Source organism: Mesoplodon mirus (assembly GCF_964341445.2).
Source record: "Mesoplodon mirus genome assembly, chromosome: 8".
Lineage (NCBI taxonomy): Eukaryota > Metazoa > Chordata > Mammalia > Artiodactyla > Ziphiidae > Mesoplodon > Mesoplodon mirus.
Window position 1 is genome coordinate 48,230,880 of NC_138984.1, and position 23,629 is coordinate 48,254,508.

Below are 23,629 nucleotides of genomic sequence, written 5' to 3' on the forward strand. Positions count from 1 at the left end.
AAGTGAGTCACACAAATTTTCTGGCTTCCCAGTACATATAAAAGTTAAGTTTATACTATAGTCTATTAAGTATGCAATAGTATTACATCTAAAAAAACAAACATTAAAAAACAGCATTAATTTAAAAATAATACTGTTGGAAAAATGGCGCTGATATACTTGCTTGATGCAGGGATGCCACAGATCTTTGTTAAAACTGCGATATCCGTATTTTATTGTACTTCGCTGAGCAAGTCTATCGGTGCCATTTTCCAACAGCATTTGCTGACTTTGTGTCTCTGTGTCACACCTTGGTAATTCTTGCAACATTGCAAACTTTACCATTATTATAATATTTGTTTTAGCGATATGTGATAGGTGATCTTTGATATTAATGCAATGATGTCCTGAAGGCTGAGATGACAGTTAGCATTTTTTAGCTATAGCTTTAAATTAAGGAATGTACATTGTTTTTTGGACATAATGCTATTGCACACTAAATAGACTTCAGTATAGTGTAAATATAACTTTTATATGCACCAGGAAATCAAAAAAATTTGTGTACTTGCTTTATTGCAATACTTCGCTGTACTCTGGTGGTCTGAATCAAACCCTCAATATCTCTGAGGTATGCCTGTATATGTTACTTTAGAAGCAAATTTAATTTTGCATTTTGATTTTTTCAGATTTAAATGTTTTGCATTCTCTGAGCATATATTGTTTTTTTAATGAAAGACACTTATGGGCTAGATGAAGGATGTCCAAAATTTAAAGAATTGTGGGTTTCAAAAATTACTTCCACAATGTAGCATTTTCCTTTTAACTCACTGATTGAAGAAAATTTGGTTTTCAAAATCACATGCTTACTGTAAGGTAGTAATACTTTAAACTGAAAATGTTTCATTATTAAATAAAGCATAAGTAACATTTAAAACTTTTTAATAAAAAGAATGAAACAAATCTTTCGTAGAAAGTATTTAAGTATACTTCCACTGCACATGGGAACCTTGGCTCATGATATTCTACATTTTAGAAATGTCAATTATGGTACGGTACTGAACAGCCAGGAACTCAATTTCTTTACCAACTTTGATGTTATCACTTGACAAGATTTACAGCCATGTTTTCTTAGGTTTTACAATTCAGAAGCACTTTAACTTCTCTATGCAGATGAAGAAACTAAGGTTCAGAGATTTAAAAATCATATAATTTATCTGAGGCAGAAATTAATTAGGGCCCAGGTCACCTGACCTTTTAGTGCTATTATCTTAAAATCCATTTATATTTGCAAATAACAAAAGAAGCACTGTATTAATATTTGAAAATATACTTACATAAAGATGATAAAAAGGTATAACTAGTATTAAATATATTACTGGCAAATTATGTCCATTTTAAATGTATCACCCTAATTTTTCAGGGGATCTCAATGTCAAAGGTCCCCAGCCCAGTTTTCTTGTGGATTTGTTTACACTCTCTCAGAGTAATCAAACTTTATCAGATACTATTATAACACCATGGACCTCCACAATGATTCTTTAGTAGTATTTGGTTCAACTTTAGGTGATAATTAGGTTGATGATCCTCAATTCAGTAATTACGCTTTCATATAACATCACCTATGGTCTCTTTCTGAGGCTAAGTATTGGTGTTACTAAGCTCATAGTAGGGCTCTCAGCACTCTACACAGTCCTATAATCAGTATTAAGAGACCCCTTTAGGTGTCTGTGCCTTCTGTGATAGTTAACTCTAACAGATATTTAGTTAAAATTCTTAAGCTAGAAATGGTAAGAAAACTTTCATAGAAAAACCTTAAAAAAAAAGGGCCCATACTTGGATTTTAATGTATCACAGTCTTTATTTACAACTTCATTGGCAAAAAAGAAAAGGAATAGTTTAAAACAGTCTAACACAGGGCACTGCAGCTGATCCTGGCAGATTAATGAAGTTTCATTTTAAATGTCCATCTTATTGTCCAAAGATATACAATACTGAATCTGCATATGCAGTTTCCTTTATGAAGTACAGGCTCATATCTCAGGCAGTCTTTTAAACATATAAATACAAAGGAAATAAAATCACTCATTAAAAACTGCATTAAATGAAGGGTAATTTAAATTTATGCTGTCCTTGTAATAACGCATGCCCAGTGAAAATCAAAAGCTGGAAAAGCGGTTACACTTCCTACTTGAGTGGACAGTTACAACAATCATTTTCTGCAATGACCATTATATTTTTAATTTATCATGAACTACTCTGAACTTACTATGAGATGTAGCCAAAGTCAGAAGACAAGATGTAGGGAGAATATTCCTTTTTTGGAGAGTAAGCCCTCCAGAATCAGCATGGGAAACAAACATCCTGTTGAAGGGTAACAAACATCCTGTTGAAGAATTCTAGGTGGAAAAAAATTAATGTAGTCAATTTCAACTCATGCTGAGCTGGCTTAATTTTTTCATTGACTTCTTTGGTGTCATTCTTCTAAATCAAGTGTGTTTAATTCTTCTTCTAGTTCATCCAAATCTTCCCCAGTAAAAAGATTTTCATCAACAGGAACAGCATCGATGACTCCATTTTCCTGTCCCTCCCCTTCGTTGTCCTCTTCCAAATCACTTCTTTCACCATTTTCAGCCCTACCTCCGGAAGCTTCACTTAATTTGTTTTCTAAAAATAAAAACTGAAATCAGTAAGGCCTAGAAAAAGAAAACACTAGTCCATTAGCAACGGACAGTCACAGACTGATATACTTCTTTTCCTTTTTCCATGAAAGCCTTCCCTAAGATTACTCCAACAAGAACTGCTCTTTTTCTGAGCTTATTTGTATCAATTATCTATACCTACTATAAAATATGTCTTTCACTGTAGACATCTGACTGCTTAACGGTTCATACATTTGAGGGCAAGATTTATCTTACACAACCTTGTGTTCTCTACATGACCCAACAACTAGGTTTTTAAACAGTCAACTTCCACATATTTTGTTTGAATAAATGATTATGGAATAAAAAAAAACATTTATGATATAAGCAGCTACTTAGCTTTTGGTTTTACAAATAGTAGTTAAGTCACACTAGTTGTAATGCTGTAAATGAGTGTGAATGCAGAAATATTTCATCTTGTCATCAAACTGTGGGAAAAAAAAACAAAACCCTGGGGCTATGGAGCTACCTTTCCTTTCAGCCTATAATTATATGACTGAGAAAACAAAAATGCTGCCTTTTCTCGTTCAATGACGTCAATATTGAACACACAGAATTTTTAATAGCCTAATTTAAAGTTATTTCAAACATCTCTGATGACAAATTCTTGGGAATTATAACCTCTGAGGTACTTGCAATTGTGCCGATTGTCACCAAAGCCCTACTTCTCAGAGGAGCAAATCAGTCTGCAGATTGGCATTAAGACAATAGTCTGACAGCATTCTCAAATCTCAGGAGAACAGGCCAGTTTTCCAAGTTATAACTTTTATTCCTTTATTGTAAAAACAACGTTTAGCTTTTTTTCCCTCAACTTTTGCCTTGATCAGTAGTCTACCTTTTTCTCTCACAGCAACCATGCCAAACTTTTACTTTTTTCTTCAAATCCTCACTCAAGGCACAATTAGATATAAATTGTATCAGCAATCCTTATTTCCAAATACACCTAGCCAGCCTCTCCTCCATTCTCACTCTTAACTGAACTCATTATTTGTACTTCCAGATCTTGCTTCTCTACCTGATATTGTTTCATTTTAAATTTTTCATTCTTTCCCAGATCCTTTTTCTCTGGCCAACAGATATATTTAGATTTCCCATATCCTAAAAGGCCCTTCTCATGACCATGTCTCCCCCTCAAAGTTCTTAAGAGTGAGTGATCTGTAGTCATTTTTTTCCTCCTCATTCCTCATACCATTGCAGTCCCAATGAAAACTGTGTACCCTATTCCTACAACTCCTTCCCTAATCACAATTAAGGAATTATTTCTAATTCTCATCCTACTTAATCTTCCTGAGATTCTTCTTAATTTTTCTCTGTCCTTCTCAGTGTCTTTCCCAAGCTTTTTCTCTTTTGACTACTCTAAAACATTGATATCTTCTGCAGTCTGTTCTAGAATGTTTTCGTCATATGTATTGTGCCTGGGTGTGTTCATTCACTCTCAGCTACCAATGCAGATGACTTTCAAACCTTTTCCTCCTGGTAATGTCTACACAATATCCTAGACAACACCACTTTTGATAACCAAAATATCTCATACTCATGAGGTACTGAACTGAACTCATTAGCTACATCTTCAAACTCATTTTGTCCCCTTCTAGTTTGTTAATGGCTTCAATATCCAACCAGCCACCCATTTCCACAGCCATCACTGTTTACTATTTTTATATACAGCCAAATCACATGTTTATATGTTACCAGTCTGATACCTGCAGGCATCTAAGTTTGCCAAGCCTGGCCTAACCCCCTTTAGACAGCTTCTGAATTCTCAGAATTACACAGAAGTCAGCATACTTACCATCCTTTTCTGAAGTATATGTGCTGAATCTTTCAAGACTGGCCACAGTAATACCTGTCTCATCTACATCTCTTGGGATGTACAGGCTTAAATCTATGTCATTTATGCTCACTGAATCATCAACCTTTAAAAACACATAGAAAAGAAAGTGTTACTAATAAGAATAGTTTTCATAAATTACTTGCCCTTTTACCTCTGACATCTATCTTCATTAAATAAAATTATTAATAATGCCAAATGAAAACAAATGACTATTGCCAAAATTCACTTCTTTTTCTAAACTTCTTGAAAAAAGAATAGCAATGCCATACTTGAAGCTTCTTCCTCTGACATCATATTTTTACATATTATTTCCATCTTTCAACTCAAAGGCAGAAGTCAGAATTTTATGATAACCATATGAAAAATGAAAAGCTGTTTGCTAATACTAAGTCTCTGTATCACCAGGTAATTCTGCTGCTGTCTCCTACTCCCTTCTCTGTACTTTTTAGTGTCTGTTTCATGATTTATTTTTTTAGTATAAAATATTAAACAAAAACCTTTTTTCTTTTAGAGGGAGAATAAAACATATTTTACAGCTAATACACATAAGCATTTAACTATATATTAGGCACTGCCCTAAGTTCTATAAAGAACTGTAAATACACATAAACTTATAAATTCATTTAATTCTCACAAGTACTCTGTGATGTAGGGATTATCACTATGTCCGTATTACAGATGGGGGTGGAGGCCTAGCATGTAACTAATTTCCCAGGTTAGAGTCAGGATGTGAACCAAGGCCCCAAGGTTGGTACTCTTAACTATACTGCTCTACTGTCACTCTCTACTGTTTCTCTCAATCAACATGAGAAGATGAGGGGACAAAGCTTCCTCTTACCTCATCACCACCTGTTCCCTGGGTATAACGGGTATCATCTGCTTCCTCATCATCATCATCAACCAGTTCAGGACGAAATTCAAACACCTCACGACCACTGATCTATTCAAATACACACATATATCAACTCAGGACAAAATTCAAACATTTCTTGGTCACTGATTTTAGACATACACATAATTAAATAAGGATAAAACCTTGCATAATACAGAAATTATAAAATGAAAGAAAGAATAGAGAATCTGGGTGAGTTTGGGACATACCACTAATGCTTTCCCTGCTTTGAAGTCTGCTTTCCTTCTTTCCATATCTTGCTCAAGTTTATCAATCTTTTCTTGTCTTTTTCTTTTCTTCCACGCAAGAAAAGATTCTAGAGTGATTTTGGTAACATTTGGACCTAGGGCAGAACGCTGCAAAGATAAAAAAGTTAAGTTTTCTCCCCCTAAAGTCACCTATAATACTATGATCTAACAGTTTTCTCTTACTTCAATTAAGCCCTTGCCTATGACTGTTATGAAGACATTAAATTTAGAATAAACTGATTTATTTTCACTTTACATGGCAAGGAGCAAAATGCATGTCCAGAGATACAAACATTTCTAAACATTATAAAATATATTATCCTGAGCTAGATGTCTTTTCAAAATTGAAGATGAGTAAAACTTGTCATGAGAAATAGTTTTAAAATAAGTCAATTGCTGAAAACAATAAATATGAAAAGCACCATGACAATATCCAAGTTTCATTTGTGATCCTCAAGAGATGAGAAAAAACTAAGCAAAAGGCACCATCTGCTTTCCTCAGGGCCAATAATCAAATAATAAATATACAGAAAAATAATACTTGCTGAACATCTGCCAGGTATTCAATGTTAAATATTTCATACACATATGCTAACACATCCATCTCCACAAATAAGCAAACAGAGGGTGATGGAAAATTTACCAAAGGTTATTAGCTAATATGTGGCAGAACCAGGATACAAATAGTAATCTCAAATATATCTGACTCCAAAGTCTACATCTTCTATCACAGTATATTGCCTATGTGAGACACCAAACAGTATGTCCTTTTAAGAACAAATGTATATAATCTCAACATTAGACATGCACACAACACATTTAGATTACCCAAGACAAGGCAAAATGGATACAGTTTGAAGCATACAACCCTAAGTCTAGTATTTCCAATAATCTCAACATTTTTCATGCCAAGGCCAGGAGCCTCATCTGCTAACTCAGTAACCCTATCTACTAGCTCAAGAATAAAACTCTTGTGCTGAGCCAGAGGTGAGCAGCTAAAGAGTCTCTGAGTCCAGGAATGATGATAAAACATATAGTTGAAAAACTGTAGTGGAGTCGTCTGCTTCCACACGTGTTAAAAACTACTAAATAATTAGTAAAATGGCAAAAAAATAAAGACACCAAGGAAAATATCTAAAACATCAAGTTCAATCACTCTGAATACTGACTAAGCATTTTCACAAACTCATATACCAGTATATCAATCTTATGGAAACAGTTTATTTGATAAGCCAGCAGCTAGTACTTAAAAAATTATTTCATAATCCTAAAATTAATGTCATGCTTGGCTAATGATTATGGCTAGGCTTACATTTTATTTTTTTTATTTTTTATTTTTTTGCGGTACGCAGGCCTCTCACTGTTGTGGCCTCTCCCGTCGCGGAGCACAGGCTCCGGACGCGCAGGCCCAGCGGCCATGGCTCACGGGCCCAGCCGCTCTGCGGCATGTGGGATCTTCCCGGACTGGGGCACGAACCTGTGTCCCCTGCATCGGCAGGAGGATTCTTAACCACTGCGCCACCAGGGAAGCCCATAGGTTTACATTTTAGACACACAAGAATAATCAAATAAAAAGTAAGGCAGCTTCGTGAAAAATTCATCTTTCTTTCCTTTTCATAACAACATGCTATTGCCCCCAAGTGGTAAATATTAGAATTTCACAATAAATACTGCTTTAGTGTTTTATGGTAGGAAAAAGATACTAGTTACCTCTCTTTCAATTAGATCTTCTAATGAAATTTCATCTTCTTTCTCTTCTTTCTTTTTATCTTTTTTCAAGACGAACCCAGGAGGAAGTGCATGACGATACATGCAAATATCACCCCCTCCAGGGCATACCCAAAACCAGCCATATTTGTTGTTTTCAATAGCTTCAAGGAAATGCTTGCAAACCTACAGAGACAATATTATTCACAAGCAGTGGCTCAGTGTGGTCCATTTCCAAGGTAAATGCTTAGGTATATGGAACAAGTACACTCAATCTTTTTTAGGCTAACCACTTATGTACAGAGCACCTTGCGTGCAGAATGTAAATATAAATTAATCTTAAAATACTTAATGGTAAATTCCCTTCAGAGAGGATCTGTATAAAATTTCTATTTTTGACATTGCTCTAAACTGAATTATACAAAAAGGATTTGCTGCCATTTAGGCTTTGTAAATGTAATCCAAAAGTCTGGTTTTCAAATATGAGAAAATAAAAATGGTTACAAAAAAATAAAACCAATAACTTTGTTTTGATTTGATCTTTCCTAAAAACTAATCACATGCAGTAAAGATACTAACACTATTTGAACTACCTGAAATTATAGGCAATTTCTTACATCTAAGAAAGGAGCAAGGCACAAAAGAAACACAAAGGATAGTAACCCTTTAAAACATGAATGGGTGCAAGATGGCAACTGTACTGAAGCCTTAGGTAAACACGCTTTACAAACAAGAAGGAAAAATTAGCTAATAAGCATCATTTTTTTCCTGAAAAAATACAACAGAAGTAAGTAAAAACAATATTTAGAATTTTTCTAACATGGCAAGGTTTTTCAGGGTAACTATACTGCAGAATAAATATGTGGACATAAATGTAGGGTCTGAGAAATAATAAGGCACCAATTTTTTTTTTTTTTTTTTTGTGGTATGCGGGCCTCTCACTGTTGTGGCTTCTCCCGTTGCGGAGCACAGGCTCCGGACGTGCAGGCTCAGCGGCCATGGCTCACGGGCCCAGCCACTCCGCGGCATGTGGGATCTTCCCGGACCGGGGCACGAACCCGTGTCCCCTGCATCGGCAGGCAGACTCTCAACCACTGCACCACCAGGGAAGCCCAAGGCACCAATTTTTTTTTTTTTTTGCAGTATGCGGGCCTCTCACTGTTGTGGCCTCCCCCGTTGCGGAGCACAGGCTCCGGACGCGCAGGCCCAGCGGCCATGGCTCACGGGCCCAGCCGCTCCGCGGCATATGGGATCCTCCCAGACCGGGGCACGAACCCGTATCCCCTGCATCGGCAGGCGGACTCTCAACCACTGCGCCACCAGGGAGGCCCCGGCACCAATTTTTAAAAGTACATTTCCTAGAATACTAGAACCATTATCTACCAAAAATTCATTTTGCAATTCATATGCAACAATATTTTCACCCTTGTGATTTATTAATGTCTCCCTACCATTAAAACAGAATATGTTATGAATTAAGCAGGTTAATTTAATAGTTCTACCTCCATTCATTTTGCACAAAAAAATAAAGAATTCTACATGTTTGAGAAGGTAAAACCACCTCAGAAAACGGCATTTGAAGGACTTCAGTCACACGGTTTTCAAGTCACTTTTAAACAAGAAACAAATTTTGTATAACTTACACCTGTAAATTCCAAAAAACAAAGCTTGATTCGCCTAATCTTTATGAAAAGAGGAAATAACTTAAAGAATAATCCAGTAGAAAACAGCAGCAAATACCTTGCCACTTAATTCTCCCTAATGATAAATACCACAGCAACTCAATTCAAGAAAAGGACATACTATTTGAGTTTTTGGTTTTTTCTTTTCCGCCTCACCGTGCTTCTTGTTCACTACTTCTTCCAGTTTTTTCTCATCCCAATTATCCATAGTATCTAAATAAAAAGAGATATGGAGACTAAATACTGTAATTTTATCTACTGTCCTCAAAACACATTGCGTATATCCTTACATAGGAAAGCTCTATTTTAAGACTCATGACCAAACACATTTCCTTTAAAACACCAAAGGTAGCAATAACACTGTTGTGAGATTATTCACTAAAATCTAAGTACTTTAGGCAAATGAGAAAGTAGTACTGGAAGAAAGGGTAAGAGACAAATACAAAATAATTCACTGGTTTTTAAACATCTTCATTTACTTAATCAAAGGGCATAATATGGTAAATTCAGATTTTATGAAAAACAACAACAAACAACTATTCTTTAGGACAAACACAGTCCTACTAAGACTGAAATAGTCTTCAAGCTATTAAATATCTTAGTGACAACAAACCAAAAGTAATATACATTTACTTTTAAGAGAATATCTTAAAAAAAAAATACCTTTTTCAAGCTCTTCATCTCTTGCATCAATGTAAACACTTCGCTTTTCACATTTTCTCTCCAGAGTCAAGTCATGAGAGAACTTACACTTATCTCCTTTAGTACACTGTCCTTGCTTGAAGAATGCACATACCACAGATTTGGGATCTGCACCTATGTCAAACAGCATATGGTATTTGTACTATAATCTGCCAGATCACAAAGTAGAGCTTCTATTTGAGATATAATTAATTTGGTTAACTTGTTATTTTCTATTACTGGTGTGAGAGGAAATGCCATATATAAGTGAACAGTAAGACATTTCTTCTAAGCTCTTTCTATAGCATTTTATATCTATTTTTGTTTCCTTTTTTCTTACCCAAAAGAAAGAGAGCAGAGGTGGGAAACCAAGCAAACACATAGGTTATTCTATCATCACTTGTCTAGTTGGAGTCAATGAGGCAGGAGGCAAAAGAGAAATATAAATGCAGGTATACTGCCAACAGTTTGGGATTTACAGTTTTTACAACCATAGGTTTGCTTTGCCCACTACCAAAGATCGGATATTATAAATCAACTAGTAGACTGCCCCAAATCCTTAATTTTCCTTTAAGTGAGGGGCTAATGGCGGGACTTACAGTTGTATGACACAGCTATGCACATGTATAAAGGAACCATAAGAAAGTCATTGACAAAGATAATTTTGACAAAGGGAGTATTATTTTCATAGCATACACAACTGGCTTATAATCTGCAGAAAACATATTAAGAGTGTTAAAATATGAATTACATTTGATAAAAATAACGTTTCTGAAATTTAAAGTTTACCTTTACTTATTTTTTGAGCAGCAACTACAGGTTTGAACAACTCATTTAGCTCTTGCAATTCTTTCTTCTTGTCATCCTTCTTCAACTTCTTTTCAGCTTCACTTTGCGCTACCTATAATATTCCCAGGTATAAAATGTAAATTTGATTTCATATAATGAACTGTTTTTACTATATAGTAATATACAATATCACTGACATAAAAACAACTGCATATTACATGTATATAGCTCTTACTTCTTAATATCAGTGTTACAATGGCCTTCCAGTATTATATTAAATGGTGTGGTTAAACTATTAAATGAAATCGCTAAATTCTGTAGCAGCTGACTTTTATAAAAAAAAAACCTATAAATGGTACCATGCCAAGTTAAAAGCATATTCAAAAGCTTATAGCAATAGTATTTATTAAGCATATGCTACATGCCCAGCATTTTTAGCAAATGGTTCTCACCTGGGAATTTCTTCTGTGACAACAACCCAGAAACAAGTAGGTGCATTTTGAAGATTAGAGATACAAACATCCTGAAATGCACAGTCCCACACAATAAAGAACTGTACAACCCAAATACCTATAAGTACCCTTGGGGAAAAACACTGGGCTAGGTCAATGGGGGAGATCAAACAAAACAAACATGACATATGACATAATTCCAGGCACACAATTTACCTACCTAATATGATTAGAGGATTCATCCAAACATTTATATGTCAGGTCCTATGTTAGATGACAGGGAATACAAAGATGAAAAGACAAAGATGCTTATTTAAAGAAGCTCGGAATCTAGTGGGAAGACAGACATGTCAACAACTACAATATAATACATGGTGCTCTGGGAACAAAGAATGCCAATATGCCTAAGAAAATTAGACTGAGCTAATACCTTACGGATGAATTCTTTTGATGGGCAAGAAATGCAGAGAGTGCCAGTCAGTGCAAAGATATGAAAAAGGTATGAGAGACATCAATGAGAAATTTGGAGTGTATCAACAGGTGACAGGATAAGACTCAAGAGTTTAAAGTAAGCCAGTGATACAATCAGATTGTATTTTATAAAGATCAAACTTTGTGAAGGGTAGACTAGAAGGAGCCCAAGAATGAAGGCAATGAAAATTAGGAGGCTAATGAAATCGCTGTACGCAAGAAAGCACAAGAGTTTTAATTTAAATAGGCATTAGTAGCAAGGATGGAGGAAAGGGGAAGGAGAGCTCTTAAGGAGGTAGAACTGTTAAGACTAAGTGACTGGACATGAAGTATAAGGGAGAGGGAGGAATCTAGGATTATCATTTGCATGGTTAGTGCTGTTAAACAAGACAGGGAATATAGGAGGAACAGGTTTCAGGGCAGGAGGTGGGGATGAGCTCAGTTTTAGACATACTGAGTATGAGATGCTTACAGGGCATCTAGGTGGAGCTATTTAGAAGGCAGCTGGACATGGATCTTGATTCCCGGAGAGAACGTCTGCTTTGAGATAAAGATTTTAGAAATAGCTGCTTACAAATAAGTAAACTTTGGGTGTGTATGAGATTACACAAGGACAGCATAAAAAAGTGGTAAGAGCAGAGAACAGTTCCCTGAAGAATACCAATATTAAACAAGCCAACAGAACCTAAAAAGCCCGTTAAAGGAACAAAGAAACATCAAAGAAACAGAAATCCAGGACAAAGATGTATTAAAGGAAGAGGAAATTTTAGGGAAAGATTGGCCAAATACTATAATAGGGTTAAAGGCATTCTAAATCCTGACTTTGACCATGTGGGTCGGATGCGTTTAAACAGAAAAATGGGAAAAGTTTTCTAAAAAGAAAAAATTTAAGTTACTTTATTTTTAATAAAAAGTATTCTTTGCTCATTAGGCCCATCTCAGACATTTGTGGGACCCCAAGCAAGAGTTCAGTGGATGCCTACAAATGATTTTTGTAAATATTTATAAATTAGAAATCAAACTAATGTTAAATAAAGTATGGTTTGTACCAAGTATGGTTTGTACCCCTACTTGACAAACATACCTTGTGACCTGGAAGGACAGTTTCAAATTTAAAACGCTTAGGTTCCATGGAGTTCCACACTGGAGCATGGCAGTAAACTGAGAGTCAACCCCTGGCTCCTCCTCTTCCCACCCTGAGTTTCATCCCACCACATTTGTGCAGGGAGAAAGAAGGTGCAGAGGAGAACATGGAATGGATCAAGGCTCTGTCCACACTCCTAGCACATATCCTCCCTTTGACTACTTCAGGCATATTGGCAGTGTAGTATACCCTAAGATGGACTTGGGGTAACTGACCTTTGCAGGCCCTGAGCTGGTGTGGGGAGAGGTACATCTGGAGGAGACACAGAGTAGGGTCATCCTCGGCATCACAGGGTTTAGGGTGAGGCATCTCCTGCTTGGCTCCAACAGCAAGACTGCTGCTCATTTCCAATGTTAAGTACGGTAGTTAGATACCTCAGGTTCACAGATAAAAGGTCCGGTACCCAAGAAATTATCAAAAATATATTACTAAATGTACTATCAAGCCTAACAACCGCAACACATTTTATGGCTTTCTCAGGTCTATAAAATTTGAATACCAGTCAATATACTTCCCACTAGAAGAAAAAACAGGGGGAGGGGGAACATGTTTGAAATGAATTCTTATATTATGTCAGATGATTTACATTATCTTCTCTTTTAGTTAAACCACAGAAACCCTACAAGGGTAACTGCCCTTACACTATACTACAAATTAAAGACCAGTGTCACTAAATAATTTAAGATCATGTAACATTTGTTAAGACAGGGGGATGAATACTCAAGTTGCTCTGATTCCAAGGTCTGAGCATGCATTTTTATGAAACCAAGCTATTAAGTCAGCAGTGTGGAAGATCAAGCTTTTGGCTTTAGAGTCAAACTGTGTAAGAGAAAAAGAAGTGTTGGAGGCACTAATTTGTAGACAGCATCAGTGATAGAGGTTAACCATCTCACAAATATATATTCTGATATTTTCAGATGGAAAAAAAAGTGTTTCCAAAAGTTGAGGAAAAGGAGATAGGGTGGTGAAAAAAGTACTTTTAAAAATAAAGGTCCATGTCTATAAAATCCTAAACTCAATAAAGTGACAGATCTACATAAAATGAAGAATTGAGAATACAGAGATTTGAAGAAAATGGAGCTAAACTTTTTTGAATGATAAAATGGTAAAACTGATAAATGATAAAATAATTTCAAAATTCATATGGAAAAATAAACGCCTAAGAACAGCCAGGAAAAACAGAAAAGGAATAACATCTTGGGGGGGAAGGACTTGACTTAATAGCTAACAGAATATGTTACTAGGTCACTATAATCAAAATCAATGTGATACTCGTTTAGGGAAAGACAATAAACAGAAAAGAGAATCCAGAAATAGATCTGAACATATATGAGACTTTAATATATGTCAATATGGGTATTTCAATTCAGTGAGATGAACGATGCTGGTATAAGTGGTTATTCATTTGAAAAGAAATAAACTTAATATCATACAAAATAAATTTAGATGATAAAACTACAGACTGTGCAAATAAAATAATTAGAAAAAAATCGAGGAAAAACTCACATAATCTCGTGGCAGGGGAGAACTTTTAGCCATATAAAAGAAAAACTAGACATATCTGACAATACAAAAACTAAAAACTGTTGTACAACAAAATGTAACAGAAACATCACAAATTATCTATAATGTAGACAGAAAATGTCTCTCATAAATTGACAATAAAAAGACAAATAACCAAAAAAGCAAAGGATTTGAATAGACAAGTCAGAGAAGTACAAACCAAAATAGCCAACAAGCTTATGAAAAGGTACTCAAACTCACTAGGAGTAAGGGAAAGAAAGTAAAAATGAGGTATCACTTTATACATAATCAGATTGGAAAACATTAAAAAGAGCTTTAGTACCTATAACTCACGTACTGCAAATGAAAATCTGAAGTATTACAATTTCTATGGAGAATGATCAAGCAAATTTATTAAAAGTTAGAAATCCATTTCCCTTTATTTAGAAATGTGTCACCAGACAATTTATGCTACAGAAATAAAAGCACAAATGCATGTAAAAACACATGTATAAGGATATTTCTTGTACAATTGTTCTTAATGTCAGAAAGCTGGAAACAAAATGATTACTTATAGTGAAATGGATGGATACTGTACATCCGCATCACAGTATGCAGCCATTAGAATAAATGAGAACTATATCAAAATGGTTTGGAGGAATATCTAAAAGGTATTGCTGAGTAACAAAGGCAAGATGCAGGAAAGTTTATAGAGTAGGATTCCATTTTGAAACATAATTACAATATCAAACATTTTTATCTGCAACGATGCTGTACTACATCCATATGAAGAAAATGAAGAAATTTAAGTTATTTACCTGACGTGGATTTTGTTGACCAAATTTAACTTGATGAGTGACAGCCTTGATAAACTTCTGTTGCTTTGCTCCTTTCTTATTCTTTAGACCAAAAGTTTTGTCCTAAATGAGAAAAATTATTGAGATATCTTAGCAATTTATATTAATTTCTTATCTATTTCTTGTCATGTCTAAAAATCATTCTTTCATTTACACATTGGTAAGAAATTATTCTGTCTTTATGCTATACACAGACATGCAAAACACTACAACGACAAGTCTAGGCAACATATGACCTCAAAACATCACCCAGGATTCTTTAGGATTCAATACATACTTAAAACTATCGTCAATAAGCCTGTTAGCCTATAATGCTTTTTCTCAATTGTGTTTTTAGAATATCAGTATTACAGGATGTGCAGAGTTGTTACACTAGGATAATTAGTTCAACAGTCAAATAAGTTTAGGAAAATGCTTATTTAGCAGGGTTTTTAATTCTCAAGCACAAGATATGTGAGAGCCTTTACCAGAGGAGATACAGTAGGCAGCAATCCCAAATCTTATTTTACCTCAGAAAACATTTTTCTCAGAGTATCCTGAGGGATTATGCACTACTGAACACATTTTAGGGAATACTGCATAAGAAGATACATTAAGTTCTGGATTGGTTTTTTGGGTAATAAGAGCTATCCTCTCAAAACAATTAAATTTATAGAAACCAAACTACTAAAGTATATACACTACTAGTTGTTGCTAAAAAGGAAATATTAACATTGAAGTATTCCTAACTAAAAAGTAACAATCTAAATTTGGAATATTATTAAATAGTAATTTGGGCAAGTTATTAATACAATAGCAGCTATCACTTATGGAATGCTCATTATGTGCAAGGCACTAACAGTGGTCTTTGACTACTTATTCATATTTAGTAAGTATACAGCACAAAAACATTTAGAAAGCACTGCACAACTGTGTGTGTGTTTGGGGGCTACAGTAGGTTGAACAGGGTCCTCCCCCCCAAATTCATGTCTACCCCGACCTCAGAATGGGACTTTACTTGGAAATAGGTCTTTGTAGCTGTAATAAATTAAGATGAAGTCACACTGGATTACAGTGGGCCCTAAATCCAATGACTGGTAGCTCTATAAGAAGAGGAAAGGACACACACATAGAGAGAGAAGGCAACGTGAAGAAAGAGGCAGAGATTAGAGTGATACAGCTACCAGCCAAGGAATGCCAAGGACTGCCAGAAGTCACCAGAAACCAGGAAAAGGCAAGAAAAGATTCTTCCCTAGAGTCTTCAGAGGGAGCACTGCCCTGCCTGCACCTGATTTCAGATTTCTAGCCTCCACATCTGTGAAAGAATAAATTTGTTTCAAGTCACCTGGTTTGTGGTAATTTGTTATGGCAGCCCTAAGAAATTAACACAAGAAGCTAGACTGAGTGAGCTTCACTCTAAGGTAAACGGGTGAAGAGGCTGTCAGGAAACCACTAAACACTGGTATCTTAAGTCTTTTTTCCTGTCTTTTCTGTTTCTCTGGAGAAGAATCTTCTAGCTAGGAGAGCAATAACCCTGGCTAAAGGACTGGAGAAAAGAGCAGGTGGGAGAAGGTGTCTCTTAGTTTACTACACAGATTCCTTAGTGGCCCTTTTCAGGCTCACATTTTAACCATGCTCCCCACATCCTTTGTGCCTAGTTACAGAAGCACAGAGGCCTCCTGATTTATCCCCTCCACCCCCTTTCTTGCGAGGGGAATAGATAAGAGCTATCAGCTACTTCTATACTTTTAACACCCAGTTTTCAGTCACTCGCCTTCTGCATTACCTAGTACCTCCCACTGTCGAGCTTTTGCAGACTTCTGCAGAGCAAACCCACTTGCTTCTCAATCGCACACTCCTAGGTGGGCCCTCAGGCCCAAGTGCTCTGCTCTGCTAAGCCAGTTAACCAACTCATCCATCCACTATCAATCTTCGTATGCTGAGGTTCAAAAGTGCAACACCGTCTACATATGTCTCATCAGAGAACAGCGTTTCTGGGGTTCAACTCATGCCCCACATGCAACTACAGAGGAGAAGCAAACTGTGAATAAACAAGGCCAAACAGCACGGTAGATACTGATATATGAAGACTTAGGAACGAAAAAAGTCCTCTAAGGGGATGTGGCCAGCTAGAGAAGAAAGTACTCATGACAACAGCTTCTGGTAGAGGTGTATAAGCTCCAGATTCCAGGAGAAAAAGTTTTTCAGGTTTAATTACACTGCTTTAGCACATAATTAACCAGTCTAAAGAGAATGAATGAGTTGTGTCTTGGAAGTCTCTAATTAGGTTAGAACTTGGAAATTGTTATTTTTTTCCAGAGATAAGGGACACTTATTTACCTAGTATTCACTAAACATAAACTTCTGAATATATACTTTATTGAACCCTCTTAACAATCATATGATATACTATTATCTCATTCTGTAAATGTGGATACTGAAACCCAGAAATCTTCAACAATTCTTTTGAAGTAACATTGCTAATAAGGGGCAGGCTGTACAAGGTAATGATTCAAGAGTATAAGCTCTGGAGTCAGACTGGCCAAATTCTAATCCCAACAGAACTGGGCAAATTACCTTCTTTGTCAGTTTTCTTATTTGTAAAGTGGGTCTCACTCTAACCTCTTAGGGTTACTACAAAGAGGTGGAACACAGTGGTTTAACATCAAGGACTCTGGAGCCAGAATCCTGACTCTGCCACTTGCCAGCTTAATAACCTTGGGCAAGTTATTTAACCTGCTTCTGTTTCCTCAACTGCAAAAAAGGTACTTATCTCAATGAGAGAATTAAAGGAGCTGTGTAAATTCATCACTTGTAGATGGCTTGTTTCTTTTCCTTCCTTTCCCCAAAACACTGAGAACTGTGTCTGGCCCAGGAATATCCGACTCCAGGCAAAGTCCTTGTTCTTTCCACCATGAAAAGCTACTTCCCAGAGAAACTAGTTAGGTTATTGGGTCAGTTGGTACACAAAGTTTTCTGAATATTACACTGTGGACCTGGGATACTAACAGTACCTCTTGAAAATAGGATAGTTTGAAATTCGGAATACTTCCAAAAGGTTTCCTTTCCCTTTTTCTTGAGTTCAGGACAGACCTTACCTAAAGATTAACCTGGATTTAGGGTCGGGGGATATGAGATGGGAAGACTGGAGGTTATACTCGACCCCAAATCATGGTTAAAATAAAACTAGGGAAACAGTGGTCCTCATTAGATTAATAAGGTCCCAAAGGTTAAGTGATAAGGAAGGAACAGTGTGTGTTTCAGACTTGCGAAATTAAATACAAAGGAGTTTAGAGAACAGGCAGTAATTCTAAGAAAAGGACGACTCCCAGAGGTTCCAAAAGCCTTAACACTCAGTGAACTCCAGACTTCACTTAAAACTGACAGTTTCTCTCCCTTCAGTAATCCTGCTTCCTTTACAGGACAACCTCCACTCCTTAAATAAGATGTCTGAATAAAGGAAGGGGGCAGGAGGGCAGGTCAATAATGAATAGTACTGCAAGGTAACTGGAGTCCTCCTTTTGGGACACTAGTATAAACAAAGGCCAGCACTGTTTTACCTCATTAGTTTCTTCCCCAAATGCACTCCAGCATACTTTTGTCTATCCATGCAATGGATATTCTGCAGCTGGTTAATACACCTTCAAGTAATCAACAGCTGACCTTAGCTGAAGTTTCTCACTGGCGACGAGAATCATTTCTTTCTCCACCCTTTACGTACCTGGATCCTACCCCTATAGGTCTCCATTACTACTTCCTTGCCGCTACAAGGCCTTAGCTGGACATCCTTTATTTGCTTGCCCTAAACCCAGATTATCCCCCCCCTTTCCATTAACAAACCTTCCATTTCCCAAAGCTGACTTCAGTTTATTAAATTTTATCCAAAGAAAGCAAACAGTGCATGCCATTTGAGACAACAGTGTGAATGTTTAACAGAACCATAAACCTTTCTGATATACTCATTTCAGAAAGAAAATACTTATAAATGCAAATGAAATCATGAAATTTTGGGGAGTTTAAACAGGGAAAGAAAAAAAATGAAGGCACCATAAGGAAATTATTTCAAGTGATAGAAAGTAAGCATTGCATAAACAGTACAGTTCAGCCTATTTCCCCTAACTAGTTCTTTTTATATTAATAAATTAACAACTGCCATTAATTGAACATATACCATATGTCAGGTACTTTACATGTCATCTCATTTAACCCACTGCTCTGTAATACAGGAATTAGCTCCATTTTGCTAATGAGAAACTGAGGTTCAGACAGGTCATGTAACTTGCCTAAAACTACAGAATTTGAAATATATATATATATATATATTTATTTATTCATTCATTTATTTATTTATGGTTGTGTTGGGTCTTTGTTGCCGCGCACGGACTTTCTCTAGTTGTGGCGAGCAGGAGCTACTCTTTGTTGAGGTGCACAGGTTTCTCATTGCGGTGGCTTCTCTTGTTGCAGAGCATGGGCTCTAGGTGCGCGGGCTTCAGTAGTTGTGGCACACAGGCTCAGTAGTTGTGGGTCGCGGGCTCTAAAGCACAGGCTCAGTAGTTGTGGTGCACGGGCTTAGTTACTCTGTGGCATGTGGGATCTTCCCGGACCAGGGCTCGAACCCGTGTCCCCTGCATTGGCAGGCGGATTCTTAACCACTGCCACACCAGGGAAGCATCCGAAATTTGAAATTTTAATGTGAAATATGGGACTCAAATGCAGGTCTATCTCGCCCCAAGCCAGTGCTTCTTTCATTAAATTACGCTGTATCTCATGCCTCTTTTTACTTCCTTTACTTAGAGTTCTCAAAAGCTACGTGTTGCTGTTGTTCTTCTATAGTGAATGCCTATGGTGGTGGCAGTGGAAGCAACAGAGGTACAGAAGACGGGACAGGCAAGTAGTGCAACCACTTATTTTAAAATCTCTTCAAAAGTACTGCTTAAAAAGCGTATGTTCTACTTAACTGTCAATTTTTGATAAACTTAGAATTTCGGGTCATAGTCCTATAAAAACCTTCCAAAATTAACCAGACTCTTAAATAAGTATTAGCCTTTTACAGGTCAAAATATAGACTATAAATATTTTTTTCCACAAATATTATGGTCATAGAGATAAACAACCAACCAATATGAACCAGGTTCCAATTACGTTCATTATAAGTCTGTTGCAGAATACATTTTACATCGCTAAAAACAGAACTACCATATGACCCAGCAATTCCACTCCTGAGTATACATCCAACCCCCCCCCCCAAAAAACACTAATTTGAAAAGATGCATGCACCCCAATGTTCATAGCAGCATTGTTTACAATTGCCAAGATATGGAAGCAATCTAAGTGTCCATCAACAGATGAATGGATAAGGAAGATATGGTATACATACACACACACACACACAATGGAATACTACTTAGCCATAAAAAAGAATGAAATTTTGCCATCTGCAGCAACATGGGTGGACTTGGAGGGCATTATACTAAGTTAAATGAGTCAGATAGAGAAAGACAAACACTGTATGATATCACTTATATGTGGACTCTAAAAAACACAACAAAGTAGTGAATATAACACAAAACAAACTACTAGATACCAGTGGAGGGGGGGAATAGACAGGTGGAGAAGTGGGAGGTACAAACTATTGGGTGTATATAGGCTCAAGGATGTATTGTACAACACGGGGAATACAGTCAATATTTTGTAATAACTATAAATGGAAAGTAACCTTTAGAAGTTGTATATAAAACTTAAAAAATTAAAAAACATGTAGAATTCTTAAAAATATATATTTTACTTCATCTTAACTTTTAAAGGCTTTGGTAATAAAAATCCTTTCTAGTATTCAAAATTGTGCAAATTATACAAAAATTGATAAAGTGCTGTTCTGGATGAAATCTGATTGAGGAGTTGGGAGCTAAGCCTGCTGTAACTCTCCTCAACCCCTTGCAAGAGCCACTGAGACATGCTAGGGCTTTAGGTAAGTTTAAAAAAAGAAAAAAAAGTCACTTATGATATTTAACAAAATGGAATATACTGTTTCCTAACCAGGATGAATAACACAATATTCTCTATAAATCTAGTTTCACAAAAAATGATATAACTTAACCTACAACTTACAATATTGTCGTTCCTCTCTGGTGGTAGCAAAGATCTATGCAGCACACTACCATTTAAAACAAAAAACAAAAAAACCCCACACTCATCATATATGTTAAATGTGAGGAAAAAAGGCTTAATTTCACCATTCTGTTAGAATACTTTTGGCTAAAGAATACAGCTATTTTGCAATTTTCTTTGGTGAAGTCTTCATTAATGAAACTAAAGTCCTCTTTACCTTAAAAATCACCTTGTAACAAGATGAATGAATCCATAATATAACTACCATTTTTAGTTGATGGGATACTATACGTAACTTTCATTGACAATTCCTTAAAACAAAAATAAATATTTAAAAACAGAAACAATCATATATAGTTAAAACTTGATAATGCGTAAAGTATACTTAAATTGTCATGTAACATTTAATATCTTGTCTATATGGGAGTTTTACTTGGCATCATGGTCTAACATGTTAATACAACCTCAGTAAAGGAAGTTAACAGCTAAAATGTCACCCCTAAAATGCTTCTGGTTTATTTACACAGCACCGAATGCCATCAGATCTCCAACCCCAGAGATCTACCTAAGTGCCAGGAGTCCAGATTGTTCAAAAAGGTATAACAGACACAGGTGTGAAGGTGACAATCATTCTGTTTTCAAATCTCTGGTTATGCTACTCATGACAGTTCTAAATAGCACAAACTGGCAATAAGAATACAGGTTCTGCTTCAGTGTTGGAACTTGGCCAAGGCTACCAGAATTCTAAATAAGCATGTTAGTTAAACTCAACCAGCAGACTAAAAATTTTGTGAAATTTGACAAAGTTCTGATTAGATTTATACAATGAAACCCTGGGGGCTTTCAATGCTATTTTTCAAGGCTATAAATATTAAATATTAAAAATAATCATTTATAAATAAACATATCAAAACACGCAACACGCATTTTGGTCGTGTTCTAATAAAAAGTTAACTATTCCACAAAAGGCTCTCCATTAATTATTCAGATATACCTCATGCAGGAAAAACGGTCATGGCTTTTCCAGTTACTTCTAACGTACACGAGGAACTGTTTACTTTAATTATGAGAAGGATTAATAACAGGAATTGAGGGAAGAGATATCTTGTTGGGGACTACACTATATGTTTATGGAATCTCAAATACGGTCCACTCTCTTAAGGAAACTCATTGATACAGTCGTTGGACTACAAACATAAAACATCTGAGAACGTCCACAGCGTTCCTCTGCCATTAAAGGGCAACAGGCTCAGTGCACTAAATGAATATGTATAATATATAACAAATCCAGATACGGCACTGTACACAGCTAGTGACATGAGACCTAATCTCTCTTAAAATGCCATTGGATTTAATGTAACTCAGAATCTGTGACAAGCGCCATGTACAAGACGGTGGGCTACGACATAAAAGAAACCTCCTCTCTTTATGTAACTTGAAACAGTTTAGAGATGGATCGAGAAGGCCACGAAGAAGTAATTTGTTGCCCTGAAAGAAGTAACCACTATTCCTAGGTGACGGGTAAAGAAACAAGGAACACAAAGGCTCGTAATGAGTCGGCCTCCCAGAAACAGTCTGGTCCGGGGCAGTTCAGCGTAGTTTTAAAAACACAAGCCTAAAAACATCTTCAATTTCGGTGACTAGCGAAGGACACAACCTTGTGTGGGCACTGGGGTAGGGGTCGTTTCGCACGCCACCCGGTGAAGGCTGCCGTGTGGGCGGAGAAGCAAAGGCTGGGTGCGGGGGCGCCAACGGCGTCACTACAGCGATGAGAGGCAGTGAGCGTCTTCGGGGGGCTAGAGAAGGGGCTGTAGGCACACAGAACCAAAGGGAAGGGCACGTGGCCCCGGAAGACGCGAACAGGAGCCGGGGAGCGGGGAACCGGGAGACTGCTTTCCTGAGGACTCGCAGCGTGAGTGGGGGAGGGGGTGGGTACTCACTTCGATAATCTTCTCCTTCTTTTTCTGCTCCGCCTTTTTGCTGCCCCCGGCCTGAGCCTGTTTCTTGGGGGGCATTGCGGAGATAGGTGGCACCGGCCAGACTTAAGCGTAGCTGGACTCCCTCAGGGACTCTGGCCCCGCGATAGGAGGAAGAGGGAGACGCGCGCAGCCTTTGCCGCCGCACCACACGGAAACCTAGTCGCTCACTCGCCGCCGAAATGCGGCCTTTGCGACAGTTCGGTGCTGCGGAGCATTGTGGGTAGCGAGGAGCGCGGAAGGGGAGGAGCGTGGAAGCGGGGGTGCGCGTGCGCTTCTGCAGCAGCCGGCCAGGATGGGGCAGGGACGGGACGTGGGAAAAATGACCGGGTGTCACACGTGATGTCACTTACGCGCCTAGCATTTTCTTGGTTGCGGCAGGCCTCATAATGGTTGGGGCGAGCGGGTTGGAACACACTGCGCTTGAGTTCTCCCTGCTCATTCTGTTCCGCTGAGGATGTGCGACTCATGCCCATTTTCGCCTCGGGTGGAGGCTTTTTCTGCCTGCTGGATTAGTGGTCGCCTGTAGCATCCACAGCCTGGGTGATCACCGAGCAGCCGCAGCAACTCGGGGATGCTTGGAGGTTCGGGGTACCCAGTTACCTTCTTCTCGTGCCCAGGTGGGGCA

General features: G+C 37.3%; 1 protein-coding gene across 1 annotated transcript; it reads right to left on the bottom strand.

Moving 5' to 3' along the window:
• Positions 1–1,807: 1,807 nt before the first annotated feature.
• On the bottom strand, positions 1,808–23,195 carry ZC3H15 (zinc finger CCCH-type containing 15). The gene is made up of 10 exons (XM_082631525.1): positions 22,966–23,195; positions 14,900–15,001; positions 10,512–10,623; positions 9,705–9,857; positions 9,163–9,254; positions 7,363–7,545; positions 5,614–5,760; positions 5,351–5,452; positions 4,471–4,594; positions 1,808–2,643 (listed from the first exon to the last, which is right to left on the bottom strand). Exons 1-10 carry the CDS (start codon positions 23,038–23,040, stop codon positions 2,453–2,455), a joined length of 1,281 nt encoding a protein of 426 aa, XP_082487651.1. The 5' UTR covers positions 23,041–23,195; the 3' UTR covers positions 1,808–2,452.
• Between the last annotated feature and the right edge of the window lie 434 nt (positions 23,196–23,629).